Consider the following 25,073-nt stretch of genomic DNA (forward strand, 5'->3'; position numbering starts at 1 on the left):
ATGCTGCAACTGTCCCACCTTGTGATCCCCACATTCATTTTATTATAGCACTGAGCTAGTGAGATTACTCTTCAAACAGACCAGCCCGACCAAGAGCTGTCACTTGCATCCAGTCAGCCAGCCGTGTGTGTACATTAACCCTTTCACTCCACAGAGGCACTGTGACTCAATCCAGCAAACTCCTTATAAGATGATGCAGAGAGGGTGTGTGTGTTGCTATGTGGTCAGGCAGGGGCTGCTCATGGTCATCTTGTCCTGAGAAAGCTGAGCCTGGAGTCTCTGCTGCCTGCTAATCCCTATTTGTGCCCTGGCCTCTACAGGAAACCCAGGATCAACTCCCAGCTGGTGGCCCAGCAGGTGGCTCAACAGTACGCGATGCCTCCCCCGCCCAAGAAGGAGAGAAAGGAGAGGCCTGAGAGGGAGCATGGCCCGGACGGGGAGCTCTTGGACGGGGAGGGGGAGCACCCCGAGGGAGAGCTTCTGGAGAGAGTGAAGCCAGAAGTAGAAGGAGAACCTCCCCTGGATAAAGACGAGAGCAATAAGGAGAAGCCGGAAAACGACCAAGCAGAAAAGCCAGAGCAAGAGGAGGAGAAAGAAAAAGGGAAAGAGATCAGCCTAGCCAGGCCCATCGCCAAGAAGCCCAGCATCAAAGAGATCAGCCTAGCCGGGCCTATAGCCAAGAAACCCAGCATCAAAGAGAGCAGCCTAGCTGGGCCCATCGCCAAGAAACCCAGCATCAAAGAGAGCAGCCCAGCCGGCCCCATTGCCAAGAAACCCAGCATCAAAGAGAGCAGCCCAGCTGGCCCCATTGCCAAGAAACCCAGCATAAAAGAGAGCAGCCCAGCCGGGCCCATCGCCAAGAAACCCAGCATCAAAGAGAGCAGCCCAGCCAGCCCCATCGCCAAGAAACCCAGCATCAAAGAGAGCAGCCCAGCCAGGCCCATCACCAAGAAACCCAGCATCAAAGAGAGCAGCCCAGCCAGGCCCATTGCCAAGAAACCCAGCATCAAAGAGAGCAGCCCAGCCAGGCCCGTTGCCAAGAAACCCAGCATCAAAAAGATCAGGTCAGTGCGTGTTTATAAAGGAGTAAGATGTCTGTTCATTGTCTGTGTAAGCATCTTTCCTCTCCAGACATGAACTTTACTAATAAACTCCTCTGTGGTCAGACCATCAAATAAGCTGAAAGAGACATTACATTACTCTTACTGAATTTCCACCTGGGTGAGTATATTGGAAATTGAATCAAAGCCTATTGGATGATAACTTGTTTTTAACTAGGACAGAGGAATTTATAACATGGCTACAGCAAATCCGCTTATTGTATGGGCCACTTAAATATGCCTTTAGAGGCCATGCAATTCAGTACTCCTTTCTAAAACAAAAGCAATTTAGGTCAAAGGCATCCATACTAACAAAGGAAATTGAAGGTCTAACAGAACAGATAGATGGCAATGAAAACTGTACCATAGAGGCTCAGAATAAGTTGGAGGAAAAAGAAATGGAATTGGAAGTGTAATATATTAATAATAATAATAATAAAGCAAACTGAATGGAATATGGGGGAAAATGCACCAAATAATTGTTTAATCTTCAACATCGAAATGCTCCCAAAAATAATTTACTGTAACTTGTTACAAATGACGGAGTCACCAATGATTCACGAAATGATATTTTGGAAGAGGAAGCAAAGTACTTTAAAGCATGTGTTTTCATTTGTCTCCTTCAGCGCCTTTTAACCGAAGCTAATTGTATGGACATTTTTTCTATTAATAACTTTAAATGAACAGCCATACAGAAAGACTCATGTGAAGGTGAAATTATAGAGAAGGAACTTCTTGATGCAATTAAAGCCTTTAACTGGGATAACTCCAGGGCTGGATGGCATATACCATTTCAGGTATACCAAACCTTTTTTGATATACTCAGAGGACCGTTATTAGCATGTTTTAACCACTCCTATGTAAATGGTAGATTATCAGACACTCAACAAGGTCTGATTTCATTATTACTGAAACAGGATACAAGTGGGAAATATAAAAAATTGAGGCATCTTACACTTCAGTGATTTATTGTCAGACATTATTTATTGTCAGACATTATTCATTCTAATCAGACAGGTTTTTTTTTTTTTACATTGGAGATAATATAAGGCAAGTACTGGAAACACTATGAAAAATCTGGGAAACCAGGCCTGCTATTCATAGCTGACTTTGAAAAGGCTTTTGATAAAGTATGACTGGAGTTTTTAGAGAAATGCCTGGAACATTTCAATTTTGGAGAATCTCTTATAAAATGGGTTAAAATTGTGTATAGTAACCCTAGGTGTAAAATAGTAAATAATGGCTACTTAGAAAGTTTTAAACTGTCGATAGGAGTAAAACAAGGTTGTCCACTATCAGCATATCTATTTATGGCCATCGAAATGTTAGCTATTAAAATCAGATCCAACAATAATATCAAGTGAATAGAAATACATGGCTGAAAAACAAAGGTGTCATTGTACGCTGATGTTTTTTAAAGATCCACAACTTGGATCACTCCACAGCCTCAGAGGATCTATATCATTTTTCTAACCTCTCTGGATTACAACCAATTGATAAGTGTACTAAATTACATATCGGATCACAAAAAATACAACTTTTACATTACCATGTAGTTTACCAATAAAATGGTCTAATGGTGTTGTGGATATACTCTGTATACATATCCCAAAATAAATCATCTTACTCCAATACATTTTTATAAAAGGTTATAAATTCATAAAAAATCCTACAATGTGATTTTCAGGATTTTTTTTTTCTTCTAATTTTGTCTGTCATAGTTGAAGTGTACCTATGATGAAAATTACATGCCTCTCTCATATTTTTAAGTGGGAGAACTTGCACAATTGGTGGCTGACTAAATACTTTTTTGCCCCACTGTATATACAGTTGAAGTTGGAAGTTTACATACACTTAGGTTGGAGTCATTAACTTGTTTTTCAACCACTCCACAAATTTCTTGTCCTAACCGACTTGCCAAAACTATAGTTAACATCTACTTCGTGCATGACACATGTTGTGGGGGTGCTTTGCTGCAGGAGGGACTGGTGCACTTCACAAAATAGATGGCAACATGAGGAAGGCAAATTGTGTAAATATTGAAGCAACATCAGTAGATGCCTACTGGAGAACTTATTTGTATTGCTTTTAATCTTTTTAATGAATTTATCTTATTAACACTTTGTTCTAGCTAGCTATTTGTGTAGGTAGCTATCAAGTAAACGCAATGAGTTAAAGCTTGGTCGCAAATGGGTCTTCCAAATGTACATTGACCCCCAAGCATACTTTGAAAGTTGTGGCAAATGGCCTAAGGACAACAAAGTCAAGGTATTGGAGTGGCCATCACAAAGCCCTGGCCTCAATCCCGTAGAAAATGTGTGGGCAGAACTGAAAAGGCGTGTGTGAGCAAGGAGGCCTACAAACCTGACTCCGTTACACCAGCTCTGTCAGGAGGAATGGGCCAAAATTCACCCAACTTATTGTGGAAGGCTTCCTGAAACGTTTGACCCAAGTAAAAAAATTTAAAGGCAATGCTACCAAATACTAATTGAGTGTATGTAAACTTCTGACTTACTGGGAATGTGATGAAAGAAATAAAAGCTGAAATAATAATTCTCTCTACTACATTTCACATTATTATTGTGAAACTGATTTTAAATGTATTTGGCTAAGTTGTATGTAAAACTTCCGACTTCAACTGTATGTATGTGTATTTGCAAAAAAAGATAAGGAGGATTGGAAGTGATGCAGACAATTACATTGATGGAAACGACAATCTGCAATATTAAAGCTGATCTACCCCCTAAAGAAAAAACCCATATATTTATATACACTGCTCAAAACAATAAAGGGAACACTAAAATAACACATCCTAAATCTGAATGAATGAAATATTCTTATTAAATACTTTTTTCTTTACATAGTTGAATGTGATGATAACAAAATCACACATTATCAATGGAAATCAAATGTATCAACCCATGGAGGTCTGGATTTGGAGTCACACTCATAATTAAAGTGGAAAACCACACTACAGGCTGATCCAACTTTGATGTAATGTCCTTAAAACAAGTCAAAATGAGGCTCAGTAGTGTGTGTGGCCTCCACGTGCCTGTATGACCTCCCTACAATGCCTGGGCATGCTCCTGATGAGGTGGCGGATGGTCTCCTGAGGGATCTTCTCCCAGACCTGGACTAAAGCATCCGCCAACTCCTGGACAGTCTGTGGTGCAACGTGGCGTTGGTGGATGGAGCGAGAAATGATGTCCCAGATGTGCTCAATTGTATTCAGGTATGGGGCACGGGCGGGCCAGTCCATAGCATCAATGCCTTCCTCTTGCAGGAACTGCTGACACACTCCAGCCACATGAGGTCTAGCATTGTCTTGCATTAGGAGGAACCTAGGGCCAACCGCACCAGCATATGGTCTCACAAGGGGTCTGAGGATCTCATCTCGGTACCTAATGGCAGTCAGGCTACCTCTGGCGAGCACATGGAGGGCTGTGCGGGCCCCCCCCCCCAAAGAAATGCCACCCCACACCATGACTGACCCCCTGCCAAACCGGTCATGCTGGAGGATGTTGCAGGCAGCAGAACGTTCTCCACGACGTCTCCAGACTGTCACGTCTGTCACGTGCTCAGTGTGAACCTGCTTTCATCTGTGAAGAGAGCACAGGGCGCCAGTGGCGAATTTGCCCATCTTGGTGTTCTCTGGCAAATGCCAAACGTCCTGCACGGTGTTGGGCTGTAAGCACAACCCCCACCTGTGGACGTCGGGCCCTCATACCACCCTCATGGAGTCTGTTTTTGACCGTTTGAGCAGACACGTGCACATTTGTGGCCTGCTGGAGTTCATTTAGCAGGGCTCTGGCAGTGCTCCTCCTTGCACAAAGGCGGAGGTAGCGGTCCTGCTCCTGTGTTGTTGGCCTCTTCCACGTCTCCTGATGTACTGGCCTGTCTCCTGGTGGCGCCTCCATGCTCTGGACACTACGCTGACAGACACAGCAAACCTTCTTGCCACAGCTCGCATTGATGTGCCATCCTGGATGAGCTGCACTACCTGAGCCACTTGTGTGGGTTGTAGACTCTGTCTCATGCTACCACTAGAGTGAAAGCATCTCCAGCATTCAAAAGTGACCAAAACATCAGCCAGGAAGCATAGGAACTGAGAAGTGGTCTGTGGTTACCACCTGCAGAACCACTCCTTTTATTGGGGGTGTCTTGCTAATTGCCTATAATTTCCACCTGTTGTCTATTCCATTTGCACAACAGCATGTGACATTTATTGCCAATCAGTGTTGCTTCCTAAGTGGACAGTTTGATTTCACAGAAGTGTGATTGACTCGGAGTTACATTGTGTTTAAGTGTTCACTTTATTGTTTTGAGCAGTGTATATAATATACTCCTCTGTGTTTTCTGTTTCTGTGCAGACCCAAGACAGACATTCATCAGAGCTTACCCAGCATACAGTCTGGGGAGTCAACAACCAAGATCAACAACTCTCACATCTCCAGGTGGGTGATTCTCCTCTTACAGATGTCTTCCACTATTAGTACTGACCTTATCTTCCAGTTGGACATTGTGAGAACCTGTCATGGCACTTTTTTCATTGGAACTCGTACAAGATATTCTAGAAGGGGTCCATCAGCAGTTGTTACATGTTCCCATGGATGCTTGAAGAATATAACCTATAAATGTCTCATAAGCTTGTTTTACTCCAATGTTTGTAAACAAAGTAAATGTGAACAAAAACTATAGTCTCGATACATGGTTAAAACTCATTAAAAAAAATATCATGGATCCATAGCTTTGTATATGAGTTTGTGCTTACATTTCTCCAGCCCCATCTCTCAGCTTTTTCCCGAAACGGAGGTGGGGAGAACACTGTTATTGTTTCAACTGCTGATTGCCGCTTTAAAGGGACACTTCGGAATTTTGCCAGTTACCTACTTTATCTACTTCCCCAGAGTCAGATGAACTCATGGATACCATTGTTATGTCTATGCATCCAGTATGAAGGAAGTTAGAGGTAGTGGGCCAATGCTAACTAGCATTAGCGCAATGACTGGAACTCTAGGGGAGCATGCTAGCTGTTACCATATACTTCCAGGCATTGCACTAATGCTAGTAAGCAATTGTGCGAACACTAGTTAGCTACTTTCTTCGCACTGCACACTGAGACACAAAAAGGGTATCCACTAATTCATCTGACTCTGGGTATGTAGAAAGGGACTTCATTGTCAAAATCCCTAAATCAAACTCAAGTGATTCATAAATGCTATTTCATGTTCTACTCTCTTTCTCCCTCTTACTCCTCTTGGCCTTGTAGTATACATTGAAATGAGCGGTTGGGTCTAACCACCCACACTGTACTACACACCTTAATGTGGTTGTATCTTAGTAAGGCAGTTTTATCAATGTAATCCTAACCCTGTGTTTCCCTCCTGCTGACCAGGCCCAAACTGAAGAACATTGACCGGAGCACCGCTCAGCAGCTAGCCATAACGGTGGGAAATGTGACAGTCATCATAACGGACTTTAAGGAGAAGACCCGCTCCTCGTCCACATCCTCGTCCACCGTGACGTCCAGCTCGGGCTCCGAGCAGCGGCACCAGAGCTCCGGCTCCGAGAGCATGGACAAGAGCTCGTCTCGCGCCTCCACCCCCAAAGGAGAGCTCTCTGTGGGGCACGACGAGTCCTTCTGAGCCCTCCAGTCCAGGTGCTCCGTGATGACTCTGTGGATGGGATCCCTTAGGGGGAGATATTTCACCTTCCTTCCTCCTGCCTCCGCCTTCCTTCCATCACCGTCCCAGGATGCTGAGAGAGCCAGTTGATTGGAGCAGTCTGCCTTCTGATTGGAGCAGCCCATGGCATGCGCCTAATGGAGAAACGTCCAATCATGGGTACACGTTGAGCATGGCCCAGGCGGGAGAGTGGGGCTGATGGGAATAGCGCCCCCACTGGTGGCATCCTGACACTTGTATGTATTGTTTGATATTTGTACGTGGATGTGCGGCCGACATTTTGTTTTTGTGTAAAGAAATGATCTACTGTACACAATAACCACCACCATTTTAGCAACTCTGAAACATGACCCTTATTTATTACTTGTTGCACCCTTATACTTTGAGAGACTTTTCTTTTGTTGAGGCTTTGCTGTGTAGTTGTACCCCATCTCTCACTTTGACACTTGTTTTGATGGTTGAACTGGTAGGATGGGACAAGACACTTGAGACCACAACACACTGGTGCTACATCGATACACTGTGAAACAGTTTCCAACGTGGGACTGTCATTCACACGATCCAACAAAAGTGCTAATAACCCAGAAATTCTCGCTTGCTCTCTTTCTCTCTGCCTCTTTCGCACACTCTCTCTCACTCTCTTACACTCGTGTCTGATTTTAGTTTGAACCTCCATGTGGTCTTTCAGGTTGATGTGTAGAGGTGAATGTGCAGCATATAAAGGTCACCTGCTTTGTTTTGATTTGAAGGGCCTACAATGTCAACTCAACACACACCCAAACCTTTGTCTATCATTTAGTCTGATAGATGCTATATATCTTATACAGTCTGTGTCTCCTGTCCTTAACTCTATAGTGTAGGCTATTGTGAAAAACACTAAAGTTGTTGATGTTTTTGCATTCCGTCGCTTTAATATTGGGTAGCCAGTTGAGGAAAGGTGTGGTACCTTTTTTTATTTCTGTAATGACTGAAGGAAAGGTCATGTTCAGATCCACCTGTCAAGACCACAGTTTGAACTGTAATATAGTGATGCCATATACTGTTTATGATATCCAACTGATGCTAAGGGACTTCAGGTTTTTAGAAGTCCTAGCGAACGTTTACTAATGTTTTTTTTTTTTTTTAATGCTCTGGTTTACAAAGTTGTGATTTTTCCGGTTTATTTAGTGCAAAGGCCTGGACAGTTCATGACAATTTGAGAATTGATTTGAGTGACTTTTTCTGCTAAGATATATTTAAGACTCCAATATGTAGGTTAATTGAAGGCAGAAACATTGCAAGTAGATGATATAGCTAATAGAATAATATTGCATTTTTGTTTTGCATTTTCAAAGCAGTAAACACTTACCTAAATAACCAATTAAATGGTTCTAATTCTCATTCTCCTTAGATGAAAATAGACCATTTCCTCTTTAACTGTATTAAATTGTATAAAGAATAAATGTGTATATCTTAGTTTTATTTATTGAAGGACCAAAGGAATTTCATAATGACATGATAAATAGACAAATGAATAACAATTTGAGATGCAATTATAAAATGTGTGAAATGAAATACATTTTAAATAAAGACTAATATAATCCATTTAAATGGTGTAATTCTTGTCCATTTTATAAGGAACTTACTTAGATAAACCTGAGAATAAGCAGAACAGAAAATAACCACACTTTTAACATTAGTTCAATTACAAGTCAGTTTCTCTACTTGGAGAACAATGAAAGGCAATGAAAAGCATTCAATGGGCAGTAAGCTGCAGGGAACTCTGCAGTGTTCAGAAGCTCTTGGAGCCATGTAAAGCCCTGTGCTTTGAGCCTCTGCTCCACTGTCCGCTGAACAGTATCTCCCCCTGCAGAGAACCAGTTGGCCTGAGCAGGCCAGTTCAATCTATCCCTATAGACTTCTCTAAAGCAGGTCAGGCAAGGTAGGCATACCCTTCTAACTTACCGTGACCATGAGTCTACCGGCAAGTGTTGTAGTAAAGGCTTTACGATCTATTTAGTGTAGATACGATAATCACATTTATGTGTTGTGAATAAGCAATGTTCGTTGTCCAATAAGCCAATACAAAGTTGATTGACTGTTTTAACGGATGCCTGCTTCACATTTCTCAACCACATATATATATTATTTTTTTTGAAAGATTCATTTGATTCATATGTATCAATTCTTTAAAATGATTTGTTGATGAAATAAAATATCCACTTCACTATTGTTGGGATCTGGTTCAATTGCTGTGAATCAAAATAATAATTTGAGAATTGTGAGCAGTATTTTTGGGGCTAAAGATGAGCTATAGCCTTCCTTTCTGGATTATGTGGTTACAAAACGTGTTTTGTCGATCAAGTAGAGTTGGGCATTCAATTTATGGAACATTAGGACTCAATAGATGCTAGTCAACCTGCAAAGTAAACATTTCTAACATTTCTAAATATGGCAACTAGAAAAGGCACATTTCCCAAAGAAAATGTGTGCTTGCTTCAGCTGTCTAAAAATCCAATTTGTATGTTAGTGGGAGATGTGAAGAATGTAGAATTCAAGCTAAATAGAAGCTGAAGCTGATCATAATAGGGAGAGTAGGTCTGATTTCTTTAGGAGACTGCTATTTATTTCAGATGGCACATCACTTATTAGTAATGGCTCAACTATGCCTCTGAAAAAATGTACTGTGTCTAAAACTGAATGAACTGTGCCAGGACAGGTTTTCAAGGGTGCTGTCCAGCTTCTGACATGGGGTGGGTGGGTGGGTGGGTGGGTGGGGGCCTGTGACTCATTCTAAAACCGTTTTACCAAAAGGCTGAAATCTGTTGGTAATGTTGCAAGGTGTTGTACTAAGGTTGCTTTTTTTTTTTTTTTTTTTTTTTTCACTCACTCGCCTCAGTTTACTAAAAAATGAAATCCGTTCAAAGTTAATCAACTTTGTATGGCCTAAGCATCAGTTGTAACTTCTTCTGACTCCTCCCCGAGTTTTGTTTTTGCTGTTCAGCTGTATGATTATGATATGTAATAAGTATCTATTTAAACTCTATATTTTGTGCAAAGATATGGAGTCTCTAGGCTACATTGAATGAGGAAGAAGATCAGATTTACTCAAAGAAAATGCAATGTGAACAGAATTAATGAGGTGTCTGGCTGAGATATGAAGAAAAATATGCTATCGGTCACATTTTTACTGAGAATGTTAACTCTTTGCTTTGTAATGCAATCCAGAAGAAATTGGCTTCAAAAGCCATATTTTCACATGCCTTACCCGCAACCATATTCACATGACTGACTTCTGTAACATTATTATAGAATTGATTCATTGTATGTTAAATTATTGAAAAGGGCCATTTGCTGGGTATATAAAACTTTGCTTGTATGTATAATCTGAAATGGTGCAAGAGCACACTTTATTAGAATGGCATTGTTTTATTTGATATATTTTTCCTTTGTTTTACGCGCAAGCAGTTCTGTTCTTGTGCGACCAGTAACCTTAATTTACTGTGTAAAGATGGTTACATTTTTTTTTAGCTTTGTTTGGCAGACACCTAAATATAGACTGCTTGTTTATTGACTGAGTAACATTAATCTCTTGAATTTCCAATTTAAATGTATTATACAAGGGCAATTCCACAGTAAAAGAGTGACGCTGAGACTAACTTTTTTCACTTTAAAATGTATGTCAAACATAAACCAGTGATTGCAAAGTTAAACAAACCATATAACTCTATCCATAAGGACTACTTTTAACAATTTCCACTGGAATTTTACAAAACACATTTACATGAAGAACAGTGCCGATCCAAAGTTTGCTAACCGTCATTGTTCTCCCAGACTTTCCCACTGGGCAAAAACTGGTTGAATCAACGATGTTTCCACAAAATTTCAACAAAAACATTCAATGTGATGATGTTGAATCAACATTGTTTCCACATAATTTCAACAAAAACATTCAATGTGATGACGTTGAATCAACGTTGTTTCCACATAATTTCAACAACAACATTCAATGTGATGACGTTGAATCAACGGGGAAACTGGATTTGCAAAAAGTCCAACATAAGGGATTTGTTTTTCATTTTTTCACCCAACTTTATTGACATGGTGAATATTTTATTTCGATTTCACGTTAAATTTATCTTAGTTGACAACTCAACCAAATGTAAATCAAGACTAGATGTTGAAATGACATCTTTTCCCAGTGTGTTGCATCTGCACTGCTCTTCAAGTAAATGTGTTTTAAAAATGGTAGGAAATTATTCACAAAGTTGTATGGTTTGTTTAACTTTGCTATCATTGGTTTTTGTTTGACATACTTTTTAAAGTGAAAAATCTGTCCCGGCATCACTTATTTATTGTGGAATTGTCAACAAGCTCTTTTCATTTTCCCATATTACAATGTCTTGTACAATGCTTTTAAAGTTAATGCTCAGTAAAAGTATGTATGGTCAGTATATTAATCAATTTTTTTGTTTAATCTCATTTGCGTTCTGTTTTCTTTCTTACTACTTGCTCATGTGTCATTGGTCACCCTGTGAGATGGTCACATTACTTCACTCGTGTGGAAATGTATGGAGCGAATTTCAAAGGATCACCGCTTCTTGTCTACTAGCTTATACAATGTTGAATAATACATGTTTCCTGGCATGTGCACGTCTTAACGCTTATAGGCTACCTTATCATTTCCTCCGCTTCAAATAGAAATGTATATTTATGAATTTTGCTTGTAATTTTTCACAAATAAAATTGTTAAAGTTATCTATTCCTTGGGAATTTAGTTTTCTTTATTTCCCCCTCTGACGGAGCAGTGTCCTGAGCTGTGGCTTCCATGTCTTATCCGTTATCTCTGGCTGCCGTCACAGATCAGCCGTCACGCCAGCCTGGTCGTCTCCCGCTCTATCACTCAGACCTGATTGAGATGTCTGAGTGTATGAAGAGGGAGGGAGGTGAGGGGGATTTCCTTCTACCCAGTGCAGTGACACGAGACACGGGGGATCCTTACAGGTAGACACCCCCCAGTCATCTCTGCTGGGGAAATCCTTCCTACTCAGTGGCTGGTTAACAGAACAGCAGGGCAGCAGAGCTCTCTGACAGTAGGATTTGGCGGGGCAGCAGCCCTCTGCTGTCTGTCACAACCTGGAAGACTGGACACCACAGATGAGTCAAAGACACATGATGATTAGAAGAAGCATTTTGCTGCACCTGCTATGACATCTGCTAAACTGTGTACCTGACTAATACACTTTGATTTGAACAAGTTATACTTAAAGGTAACTTGAATTGCTATCCAGTTGCTTGCTATGTCGTCATCTGCTTGCACTATGTTGCAAAACCGGACTCTCAACCGCTCCTCGACAAAATATAATGACCAAGGAAGTATAATTTGACACCTTGTAGAATCATAACACCTTGTTCCTATTCTACCTCTGTTGTTGTGGCTCTAGTCTCAGATTGTGCAGTAGTTCTTGTGGCTCTAGTCTCAGATTGTGCAGTAGTTTTTGTGGCTCAGTACAATCCTTGTAATGTCTTTGGGCTATCCAGTGACAGGGTTTGGCCTTCCCTGCTGCTTAGTCCACTTCCGGACTCTCCCCTAGAGAGAGACGCTCTTCAGAATGACTTCTGCTCCACTCAGGTTCTAACAGATGGCTCTCTTCCACTGGAGACCCGGTCTTCTCCTCCAGCCAAAACTTAACCGCACTGCACTGTGAATGAGTCCATATGGTGAGGAACGATTGTACGTTGCGGATAAGAGAGCAGCTTTGATAAAAAAGAGAAAAAAAAGACACTTCATGATTGTGTCCCACTTGTTGTTGATTCTTCACAAAAAAATACAGTTTTATATCTTTATGTTTGAAGCCTGAAATGTGGCAAAAGGTCGCAAAGTTCAAGGGGGCCGAATACTTTCGCAAGGCACTGTACGTGCTGAGATATTCCACTGAAAAGTTTTGCGTCGCTTATCCTGAATACAAGTCACACCACACTCACGTCTCATTTCTCCACTGCAATCAGTGGGGGAAACCATTTAGTTTGATAGGTAAGAGTCAATACTTCATTGATCTCCGGTTTGTGTGAGTATGCTGTTCATTGACTTACAGCTCAGTGTTCAACACCATAGTGCCTTTCAAGCTCATCACTAAGCTCAGGACCCTGGGACTGAACACCTCCCTCTGCAACTGGATCCTGGACTTCCTGACGGGATGCTTCCTGGTGGTGCGGGTGGGCAACAACAAAAAACTCACATGTGCGCATCCACTCCCCACCTGTGCTCCCTGTTCACCCACGACTGTGTGGCCGCGGTTGACTCCAAAACCATTATTAAGTTTGCTGACGACACAATGGTGGTAGGCTAGATCACCAATGACGATTAGACCGTCTATAGAGAGGAGGTCAGTGACCTGGCAGGGTGGTGCCAGGACAACTTCTCCCGCAACGTCAGCAAACAAAGGAGCTGATCGTGGAGTACAGCAAACGGAGGGCTGAGCATTAAACATGGTCCCAACACAGCAACAAAGTTGTGAAGAAGGCACGACAATGCCTCTTCCCCCTCAGGAGGCTGAAAAGATTTGGCATGGGCCCTCAGATCCTCAAAAACGACATTTATTGGATATTTCAAACTTTTTTAACAAATCAAAAACTGAAAAATTGGGCGTGCAAAATTATTCAGCCCCTTTACTTTCAGTGCAGCAAACTCTCTCCAGAAGTTCAGTGAGGATCTCTGAATGATCCAATGTTGACCTAAATGACTAATGATGATAAATACAATCCACCTGTGTGTAATCAAGTCTCCGTATAAATGCACCTGCACTGTGATAGTCTCAGAGGTCCGTTAAAAGTGCAGAGAGCATCATGAAGAACAAGGAACACACCAGGCAGGTCCGAGATAGTGTTGTGAAGAAGTTTAAAGCCGGATTTGGATACAAAAAGATTTCCCAAGCTTTAAACATCCCAAGGAGCACTGTGCAAGCGATAATATTGAAATGGAAGGAGTATCAGACCACTGCAAATCTACCAAGACCTGGCCGTCCCTCTAAACTTTCAGCTCATACAAGGAGAAGACTGATCAGAGATGCAGCCAAGAGGCCCATGATCACTCTGGATGAACTGCAGAGATCTACAGCTGAGGTGGGAGACTCTGTCCATAGGACAGCAATCAGTCGTATATTGCACAAATCTGGCCTTTATGGAAGAGTGGCAAGAAGAAAGCCATTTCTTAAAGTTATCCATTAAAAAGTGTTGTTTAACGTTTGGCACAAGCCACCTGGGAGACACACCCAACATGTGGAAGAAGGTGCTCTGGTCAGATGAAACCAAAATGGAACTTTTTAGCAACAATGCAAAACGTTATGTTTGGCGTAAAAGCAACACAGCTCATCACCCTGAACACAACATCCCCACTGTCAAACATGGTGGTGGCAGCATCATGGTTTGGGCCTGCTTTTCTTCAGCAGGGACAGGAAAGATGGTTACAATTGATGGGAAGATGGATGGAGCCAAATACAGGACCATTCTGGAAGAAAACCTGATGGAGTCTGCAAAAGACCTGAGACTGGGACGGAGATTTGTCTTCCAACAAGACAATGATCCAAAACATAAAGCAAAATCTACAATGGAATGGTTCAAAAATAAACATATCCAGGTGTTAGAATGGCCAAGTCAAAGTCCAGACCTGAATCCAATCGAGAATCTGTAGAAAGAACTGAAAACTGCTGTTCACAAATGCTCTCCATCCAACCTCACTGAGCTCGAGCTGTTTTGCAAGCAGGAATGGGAAAAAATGTCAGTCTCTCGATGTGCAAAACTGATAGAGACATACCCCAAGTGACTTACAGCTGTAATCGCAGCAAAAGGTGGCGCTACAAAGTATTAACTTAAGGGAGCTGAATAATTTTGCACGCCCAATTTTTCAGTTTTTGATTTGTTAAAAAAGTTTGAAATATACAATAAATGTCGTTCCACTTCATGATTGTGTCCCACTTGTTGTTGATTCTTCACAAAAAAATACAGTTTTATATCTTTATGTTTGAAGCCTGAAATGTGGCAAAAGGTCGCAAAGTTCAAGGGGGCCGAATACTTTCGCAAGGCACTGTATATCCAAGTTATTGTTACTCATTGTGTATTTATTCCTCGTGTTATTATTTTTCTATATTATTCTCTCTGCATTGTTGGGAAGGGCCCGTAAGTAAGCAGTTCACTGTTAGTCTACACCTGTTATTTTTCCAGCAGCAACAGCTGAACTGGTGAGAATACCGGATTGCCACCCACTCCTCATGAGTTGACAAAAACACAAATAGCACATTAGGAGCAGACATGATTTGTGATAGACACATAACTACTAACTATATTTCAATTATTGACAATTATTATAGTGCCCGTCAATATGGATGGCACCACATCTTGGTTCAGTCAGAATGATTTTAACACAATCCCCATCTGTCTGCAGAGAAGAAATAATCTCCCAATAAAAGCCCAATGATAAAGGATTTATTGAGCAGCAGCCCCCAGTGCTCTTAAACTGGAACTGTAAATCTCTGTTCAAGAACTTGGCTCCTTTTCCCCACCATGTCTGTGGGAGGACACATTTGCTTTTACAGCTGCCACGCATTGTCTTCATATTTGTTCCAGGAACTGAAATGAAATGGAGTTTAATTTAGACTTTCCATACTTTCTAGGAAATTGGACAGTCTTGAATCCTCTTTCTTATGCTGACCATATTGTATGATCTTTGCCTGCCATTATTGTGTGCAAAATTACACCTTCTCATGATGACATGAGATAATGAGGATCATTTCATAACATTTCATATCATTTCATAACATTCACACTATCTGTGTGTGTGTGTGTGTGTGTGTGTGTGTGTGTGTGTGTGTGTGTGTGTGTGTGTGTGTGTGTGTGTGTGTGTGTGTGTGTGTGTGTGCGCCACAAGAGGCTGCTGAGGGGAGAACGGCTCATAATAATATCTGTAACGGAACAAATGGAATGGCATCGAACACATTTGATGTATAAGATACCATTCCACTCATACTGCTCCAGTCATTACCATTAGCCCGTCCTCCCCAATTAAGGTGCCACAGAACCTCATGTGGTGTCCGTCCGTGCTCATGCGTACGTTCGTGTGTGTGTTTCTTATACATAATGACTGCGCTTAAGGATAGTGTTAACACGAGCAGCCGCGCGGTAAATTATTGATGAACTCTGGCGCCTTGAGAGGCTTGTAAAGCAGACATGCCCGGAGGTCAGAAACCCAGCCTCTGATAGCTATCATGTTTCTATCTGTCATGTCTGCACCTCAGGGCCTGGCTTCAGCTTCACCTGCTCGCTGGGACCATTTACACGGCCTGACGACCTGATACCTGGCTCTGTCTAAGCTGTTTTACACCACGCTAGCTTAAAACCTTTACCGTTGTCTCTTTATACTGAATACTTCCTTGATTGATGTCATGCTGAAATGAATGAGTTAAGAACAAAACCGGGACTAACGATTGCCACGTGCAATTATCTTACAACGGCATTTGTTTGACCGTTACCGTTATCAGAGGGTGAAAAAGATTGTGTTGTCTTCATAGGAATTGGCCGACCATTATTGTCAATTATCGTCTTAATTTCCCAGTGTTAAAGGGATTGAACATGTCCTATCCTCTCTCGCTTAATGCAGTGCATTGCTCTATCATTGGGGCTAATTACTACTGAACAAATGGCTGCTCACCGCCTGTCTGATGCAGTGTGTAATCATTCTTGACCTACTCACTGAACTCCAATTATTAAGTATGTGAACTGTATAATACTCAACATCGCCGGCTTAATAATTAATAGGACTAAATTGCAGTGGATGCACCATCCATTTAAGACTGAGGCCTTAGTCACTGTGGTCACACAGAGGTTGGTTGGTTGTGTTCTCCAACCTGCCTTGTTGCTGGATGGACTATGGTCATGTTTTCATGTGTGCACAGGGTGTTTTTCAATGTTGCTGCATTTTGTGCCGTTAATGTACGATCGTGCGGATATAGGGAGAGGTGATGATGCATTGGTCCTGTCTGTTTAAAAGCATGGTGCTCGAAAGTTGTGCTTTTGTCTTAGAGTCAGAAATTCTTCTGCAAACTCATCGCTAGGATAATGTAAAACTCTCCCTGAATGAATTCAGGACTCTGGGTTTTTTCACTCAGTTGGAGGATTCTGACTGCCCTGTACTGCGTGATTGTCCTCTCTCTCCGACGAGCGGCCATTCTTCACACTGCAAATCATGCAAGAAGCTGACAACCTGGCACCACTCCAAATGTGCGTTTCCATTTGGCAGCCATCCAAACAAAACCCTGAGTGCTCGGCAAGGCAATCCTAATGAGAGATCCAGGGATGAGGGGGGTTGGGGAGGCGGAGTAGGGGGAGCCAAACATGAATTCATTCACTCAATTGACCAAAGGCTTAAGAGAATTTCCATTGGAATCAACACATCACAGCAGAGAAGAGTCCTTTATTGAATTTAGATTTTTTTGATTTGTCCATGTTTAGTTACACAGGAGGATGCATGGCTAGTGTACACATGCAACTTCATCTGTGTTGCTGTTCTTTTTGGTTTTCAAATGATCCTCTCATCCCCTCTGTGGACTAGCAAATGTATATTTTCAATAGCGCAACAATACAGTATCGGTGTTTTCCTCCCCTGATGAACTAGTCTACTCTACACGCTGACAAATGTTTGGTGACGAGCCACTGATGTGATTAATTCCTACTCTAGACCTCTTATTCATTCACCAAGACTGAATTATGAAAGAGACCGTACACATTATCTCTCAGGAGAATAGAGTTTCTATTTCATCAGCATGCCAACTGGCACAATGATGAGAGGGAGAGGAGAGAGAGGTGAAAGAGGAGAGAGAGAGAAGCAGAGAGAGAGGGAAAAAAACGAATTTCTTTCCACAGGGCATTGGTGAGACAGGGATGCAGCCCCACCCTCTTCAACATATATATCAACGAATTGGTGAGGGCACTAGAACAGTCTGCAGCACCCGGCCTCACCCTACTAGAATCTGAAGTCAAATGTCTACTGTTTGCTAATGATCTGGTGCCTCTCTCCACATCCACGGAGGGCCTACAGCAGCAACTAGATCTTCTGCACAGATTCTGTCAGACCTGGGCCCTGACAGTAAATCTCAGAAAGACAAAAATAATGGTGTTCCAAAAAAGCTCCAGTTGCCAGGACCACAAATACAGTGCCTTGCGAAAGTATTCGGCCCCCTTGAACTTTGCGACCTTTTGCCACATTTCAGGCTTCAAACATAAAGATATAAAACTGTATTTTTTTGTGAAGAATCAACAAGTGGGACACAATCATGAAGTGGAACAACATTTTTTGGATATTTCAAACTTTTTTAACAAATCAAAAACTGAAAAATTGGACGTGCAAAATTATTCAGCCCCCTTAAGTTAATACTTTGTAGCGCCACCTTTTGCTGCGATTACAGCTGTAAGTCGCTTAGGGTATGTCTCTATCAGTTTTGCACATCAAGAGACTGAATTCTTTTCCCATTCCTCCTTGCAAAACAGCTCGAGCTCAGTGAGGTTGGATGGAGAGCATTTGTGAACAGCAGTTTTCAGTTCTTTCCACAAATTCTCGATTGGATTCAGGTCTGGACTTTGACTTGACCATTCTAACACCTGGATATGTTTATTTTTGAACCATTCCATTGTGGATTTTGCTTTATGTTTTGGATCATTGTCTTGTTGGAAGACAAATCTCCGTCCCAGTCTCAGGTCTTTTGCAGACTCCATCAGGTTTTCTTCCAGAACGGTCCTGTATTTGGCTCCATCCATCTTCCCATCAATTTTAACCATCTTCCCTGTCCCTGCTGAAGAAAAGCAGGCCCAAACCATGATGCTGCCACCACCATGTTTGACAGTGGGGATGGTGTGTTCAGGGTGATGAGCTGTGTTGCTTTTACGCCAAACATAACGTTTTGCATTGTTGCCAAAAAGTTCAATTTTGGTTTCATCTGACCAGAGCACCTTCTTCCACATGTTTGGTGTGTCTCCCAGGTGGCTTGTGGCAAACTTTAAACTACACTTTTTATGGATATCTTTAAGAAATGGCTTTCTTCTTGCCACTCTTCCATAAAGGCCAGATTTGTGCAATATACGACTGTTTGTTGTCCTATGGACAGAGTCTCCCACCTCAGCTGTAGATCTCTGCAGTTCATCCAGAGTGATCATGGGCCTCTTGGCTGCATCTCTGATCAGTCTTCTCCTTGTATGAGCTGAAAGTTTAGAGGGACGGCCAGGTCTTGGTAGATTTGCAGTGGTCTGATACTCCTTCCATTTCAATATTATCGCTTGCACAGTGCTCCTTGGGATGTTTAAAGCTTGGGAAATCTTTTTGTATCCAAATCCGGCTTTAAACTTCTTCACAACAGTATCTCGGACTTGCCTGGTGTGTTCCTTGTTCTTCATGATGCTCTCTGCGCTTTTAACGGACCTCTGAGACTATCACAGTGCAGGTGCATTTATACGGAGACTTGATTACACACAGGTGGATTGTATTTATCATCATTAGTCATTTAGGTCAACATTGGATCATTCAGAGATCCTCACTGAACTTCTGGAGAGAGTTTGCTGCACTGAAAGTAAAGGGGCTGAATAATTTTGCACGTCCAATTTTTCAGTTTTTGATTTGTTAAAAAAGTTTGAAATATCCAATAAATGTCGTTCCACTTCATGATTGTGTCCCACTTGTTGTTGATTCTTCACAAAAAAATACAGTTTTATATCTTTATGTTTGAAGCCTGAAATGTGGCAAAAGGTTGCAAAGTTCAAGGGGGCCGAATACTTTCGCAAGGCACTGTATACATTAATTTAGACACCATTGCCCTAGAGCACACAAAAAACTATACATACCTCGGCCTAAACATCAGCGCCACAGGTAACTTCCACAAAGCTGTGAACGATCTGAGACAAGGCTAGAAGGGCCTTCTATGCCATCAAAAGATACATAAAATCGACATACCAATTAGGATCTGGCAAAAAATACTTGAATCAGTTATAGAACCCATTGCCCTTTATGTTTGTGAGGTCTGGGGTCCGCTCACCAACCAAGAATTCACAAAATGGGACAAAAACTGCATGCAGAATTCTGCAAAAATATCGTCAGTGTACAATGTAAAACACCAAATAATACACACAGAGCAGAATTAGGACGACACCCGCTAATTATCCAAATCCAGAAAAGAGCCGTTAAATTCTACAACCACCTAAAAGGAAGCGATTCCCAAACCTTCCATAACAAAGCCAACCCCTACAGAGAAATGAGCCTGGAGAAGAGTCCCCTAAGCTAGCTGGTCCTGGAGCTAGCTGGTCCCCTAAGCTAGCTGGTAGAATTAACAAAATAACTGAGAATACTAGAATGCTATTTGTTCCTAAACAGAGAGTGCAGTGGCAGAATACCTGACCCAAAGTTAGGAATGCTAACTTTGGGTCAGGGTAGCCTAGTGGTTAGAGCGTTGAACTAGTAACCGGAAGGTTGCGAGTTCAAACCCCCGAGCTGACAAGGTACAAATCTGTTGTTCTGCCCCTGAACAGGCAGTTAACCCACTGTTCCTAGGCTGTCATTGAAAATAAGAATTTGTTCTTAACTGACTTGCCTGGTTAAATAAAGGTAAAATAAAATTTAAAAAACTATGTACAGACTCAGTAAGCATAGCCTTGCTATTGAGAAAGGCTCTCAAGAGAAGACAGGCTATGTGCACACTGCCCACAAAATAAGAAACAAACTGAGCTGCACTTTCTAACCTCCTGCCCAATGTATGACCATATTAGAGACACATATTTCCCTCAGATTACACAGACCCACAAAGTTATTTAAAAACAAACCCAATTTTGATGAACTCTCATATCTATTGGGTGAAATACCACAGTGTGCCATCACAGAAGCAAGATTTGTGACCTGTTGCCGCACAAAAAGGGCAACCAGTGAAGAACAAACACCATTGTAAATACAACCCATATTTGTGTTCCCTTTTGTACTTTAACTACTTGCACATAATATAACATTGTAAATGTCTTTATTCTTTTGGATCTTTTGTGATTGTAATGTTAACTGGGATTTTTTTTTATTGTTTATTTCACTTTTGTTTATTATCTATTTCATTTGCTTTGGCAATGTAAACATATGTTTGCCATGCCAATAAATCCCCTTAAATTGAAAGTGAAATTACATTGAAATTGAATTGGGAGAGGCGGAGAGGGAGAAAAAGGCACAGAGAGAGAAAAAGTAGGGAGAGGGGCAGAGAGAGAGAGAGAAAGATAGAGGCAGAGAGAGAGAGTAGAGAGATAGGCAGAGAGATAGAAGCAGGGAGATAGGCAGCGAGAGAGACAGAGAGAGAGGAGAGAGGCAGAGAGAGAGAGAGAGCTCAGTGATTGTGATGAGCCATCTACTCTGCCATATGGCAACACTGCTGCTGAAGTGTTATTTTATCAACTCACCGATAAGGACTCCCCTTTTTCCTTAGGGATTTCTGAGTGTTTGTTTGTCTGCCTGCCTGGGAGATTGTTTATAGAAGCTTTCAAATCAATATGACACCCTGAGTAGTATGATTATGTATCCGCATTTTTGTGTGTGTGTGTGTGTGTGTTTATAGTGTGATTGGTTTTCGTGGTGTTCATGATGGATGTTGACAATCATGTAGACAGTTGCATTCGCTGCTGCTGTTGATCATGACAATGATGTTAATTATAATGAGAGTGGTGAGGATGTCAAAAGCTCAGTAATGTTCAAATAAGGACAAGCTTCCTTTTACCTTTATCTTTACTCTAATTGCCATTTTGGTACATAAGTGTTGACTTATGAATGTAGTGAGGTGATGGGCTTCAGACCTGAATGTTTTGCATCGCTCCATGCATGTCACGCTTATATTTTCCCAAGGCCATTCTGACCCAGTCAGTCCGACAGGCCCACACTCTTCATTCCAGTGGGAACTGGGAACCATACTTGGATGCAGAGTTGTTATGTACAGTATGGATGAGCTCCAGTCTTATTGCAGGCTCCGCTGTGGATCGCATCACTCCCATTGAATGGATTTTATGTCAGCCAGAAGCCGGGGGAAGGACAGGTTATGATCCTGTCTGATGTGTCATACCTACAAGAGGTGTGATGGGTGCCAAACTGCCCCTCCACTTTGCCAGCTGGCATGTCTCTGACTCTGTCTCTGCATACTGAGTGTCTCTACTAGAGAGCAGCCAGAGAGCACTGCAGGCACCCACAGTCAGCAGTGGGCTGGTGAATCATTCATAGAGTAATCTAGCAAGCCCTGTGTGATATAGTCTCTACATGTACGGGATGTTAAACAAGATAGACCAAATGAACTGAACAAATTTGATTAATACACTGGGCTGAGCTTAGACCTTTGGTCTTTTGGATAGGCGATATACAGTTTGAAGTTGTAAAACCTCTAAATTAGCATTCTCCTTTTGCATAACTGGTCAGATATTTGACATCAAGTTATTGATTCCATTGATGGAAGCCTATATGTGTTCACTCTGTTCCTGTGTCTAGATGTCATATGGACATTAGAGGTGGATTGTGAAAAAACATCCCACCCACCTTGGCCAGATTGCTGTTTTCTCAGTCTGATTGAGATGCAGGAACTCAAAGCCGGGGAAAAAAAATGATCACCCACCCTCCACATACCCCAACCAGCCCCTGCCAGCCAAAACAGAATGAACTGAAGGTGTCTGTTGCCTAAAAGATTGCTTTTGCTCCTCCTCGCACATAAGTATTTCATCAGTGTGGAACTTATCTCGGGTTCTTGGAAATTAATGGGCAGGATTTCTATGAATGCGAAAGCAGATTGCTTTGCTGCCTTGGAAACAGGGATGGAAGCAGCGACTGCAGATAGATCAACGTACTGTAGACAGGAGCCTCCGGAATGAGTTGTGTTGCTCTTGCTCTGGTGCCGTGGCTTGGTGCTCATTTGTGATCTTCCTATGGAATGCTCTAACAAGATTTCAGTAATAGTGTTGAATTATAACAAAGAGATAAGACGATATGAACTGTTGTTAATTTGGAGGCTTTTTATGACATTTAGAAAAATGTAATACATTGTCTCATCAGCCAAGCAATTTATGAACTTGATCTCCACTATAAAAAGCATCTAGACATTAACTCACATTTCTTTTAGACTAACATTTAGTTGTGAACAGCAGAGATTTGTATAAACTTTGCTGTCTGTCTCTCCGACATTTGCAACATTTTTCAATATTCAAATTGGATCTCCAGCTGTCCCATAGTAATGAACGTGTCGAAAGTCGGGACGAGACAGACAGACAGACAGGCAATCGAAGTCATGAATCAGCTGGCATCATTTGTATGGATGTATACAAAGAAATGTCAGTTGAAAAAAGGTCAAACAAACCGAAGGGTATTTTTGGCAATCTCCTCTGAACCACAGTGTCCTAACGAGAGAGCACATTTTCTATGCCAGGCGAAATCATACCTCATTAGCTCATTGCTATGGATGTGTCCAAATAAATGTCACTAGAAAACAGCTTAAACAAATGCAAAGGCAGCTACTTTCCTGTTATTCTGGCGGCACTTTTTGATGTGACTGTAAGTTAAGCGTAGTTGGCTTGCTAGAAAGCAAGGTATAAGAACATTGCCAGCCAGTATGGCAATGGAGCATTTAGATAGAATGAATTTGTGTGTTGGAGGATATATTGGCACGGTTTTATCTTGGGCCTAACAACACCCGTGCCAATATATCCTCCAAACACCGACTTCTCGGGCATTATCACTTAAATGTGATTATGTAATTTTTGTATTTTATTAGGATCCCCATTAGCTGTTGCAAAACCAGCAGCTACTCTTCCTGGGTTCCACACAAAACATAAAGCCTCAAGGGTTCTGATGATGACCTTAGTTATATCACTTTATATCACAAGCCCAGAGAAGTGTCAAAGAAGAGGGCAGACATATGCTGAATGTAAACATCCATGGACATGTTGAATTTCCTGGCCCAGGGGGAAATGTCTCGGAAGTCCGGTAGGAGTTTAAAAAGAATACAAGCCCATGTTTCCCTCCCATGCTATTGTGTTTGGGTCCCTCTGTCATGTGACCCCTGTGAACCTGGACAGGGAGAGGTCAGAGGGCTCGGCGAGCGATTCCACTCTTTTCTAAATATGGGCGTAGTCTGCATTCCTGACTGTGTTGCCTGAGAAAACGTGCATCATGCACTGTACAGTACAATATAGAACTCCCACACGGATGGCAATATTGATTAGTGTTTACACTCAAATCATACCAAAGTAGATGGCCCTTCTATGATGACATTGAATATTAATTCATTTCTCCCTCCTCAATTTGTGTTTATATAATGAATTACATGAATTAAGTGGTGAGACAGAAAACCAAGTTTGAAACATGAACTCCTGTCAACGGATGATATATTAAGTTGCTTGACTTTTTGTGGTCTAACTGTGCCATCTTGTGGTCAAACAAAAGTCCTTGGCTCCCTCACCGTCCTCCCGAGGTTGTCCCTGAATGATAACTGGTTAATCATAAATCACAAGCCCTGGTTGGTTGCCGAGTCCTGAGTGTTTAATACTGGTGTTACAGTGGCCATGGTGCCGGTCAATTACATCATTGATTTAGTTGTCAGAGGGAGGCTGTGATGTGATTGGTGCTGACACCCAGTGGTTATTTAAGTGCCACTTGTGGTGCTCACAGCTCAATCCAGCTCATTTGGCTTCTTATCTCTCTTCACTTAATCAGATATGACAAGCTCCACGGGCACCTCTTCACAAAACAATCAAACTCCACTCCCCTGCCCATCACTATGAAGCCCATCGCCCTGTTGATCGCTGCCCATTAAGGGATGATGTGTGTTTCTTTGCTCATTTGATCACTTTACTTCAATTGTAAACAATTTATCCTCACTACAGCGCTGGAGATAGAACAGATGTCTAATTGGTGTGTTAATTATTATTAATCATCACTTATGTGTCAGTGAGCACGCTGGAACTAAACTGGCACAAAGCGGGCACTGCTGTCAGACGGCACTTATTTGTCCTGCTTCAGAGACTCCCCAAAATTGCCAACATATTATAAAAGATCCATGAAACATAACCAAATACGGAACATAACATAGTCGTTCAATTTTGGCAACTTAAAAGAAAACTTCAATTTCAGAAAAACGTAGTTTCAGCTTGTGATTTTATAAAATGTTATGTTATGTAACGTTATGTTCCTTCAGTTAATGAAACCTGGAGTGTACAATGCTTAGGGGATGTAGTTTTACCTGTGAGCATGTGCTATACATATGAATACAGGTAT

The 25,073-nt window shown here is 41.7% G+C and overlaps 1 protein-coding gene across 1 annotated transcript in view; it reads left to right on the forward strand.

Moving 5' to 3' along the window:
* The window catches only part of LOC109890931 (RING1 and YY1-binding protein B-like), a 40,182-nt gene extending 31,814 nt beyond the window's left edge, over window positions 1-8,368 (forward strand). Inside the window, exons 3-5 of the mRNA XM_020483089.2 lie at window positions 321-1,064; window positions 5,471-5,554; window positions 6,496-8,368. Coding sequence (XP_020338678.1) covers window positions 321-1,064; window positions 5,471-5,554; window positions 6,496-6,745 — 1,078 coding nt within the window. The 3' untranslated portion in view covers window positions 6,746-8,368. The remainder of the gene's footprint in view (window positions 1-320; window positions 1,065-5,470; window positions 5,555-6,495) is intronic.
* The last annotated feature ends 16,705 nt before the right edge of the window (window positions 8,369-25,073 follow it).

The sequence above is a fragment of the Oncorhynchus kisutch genome, linkage group LG5, assembly GCF_002021735.2.
Source record: "Oncorhynchus kisutch isolate 150728-3 linkage group LG5, Okis_V2, whole genome shotgun sequence".
Taxonomy (NCBI): domain Eukaryota; kingdom Metazoa; phylum Chordata; class Actinopteri; order Salmoniformes; family Salmonidae; genus Oncorhynchus; species Oncorhynchus kisutch.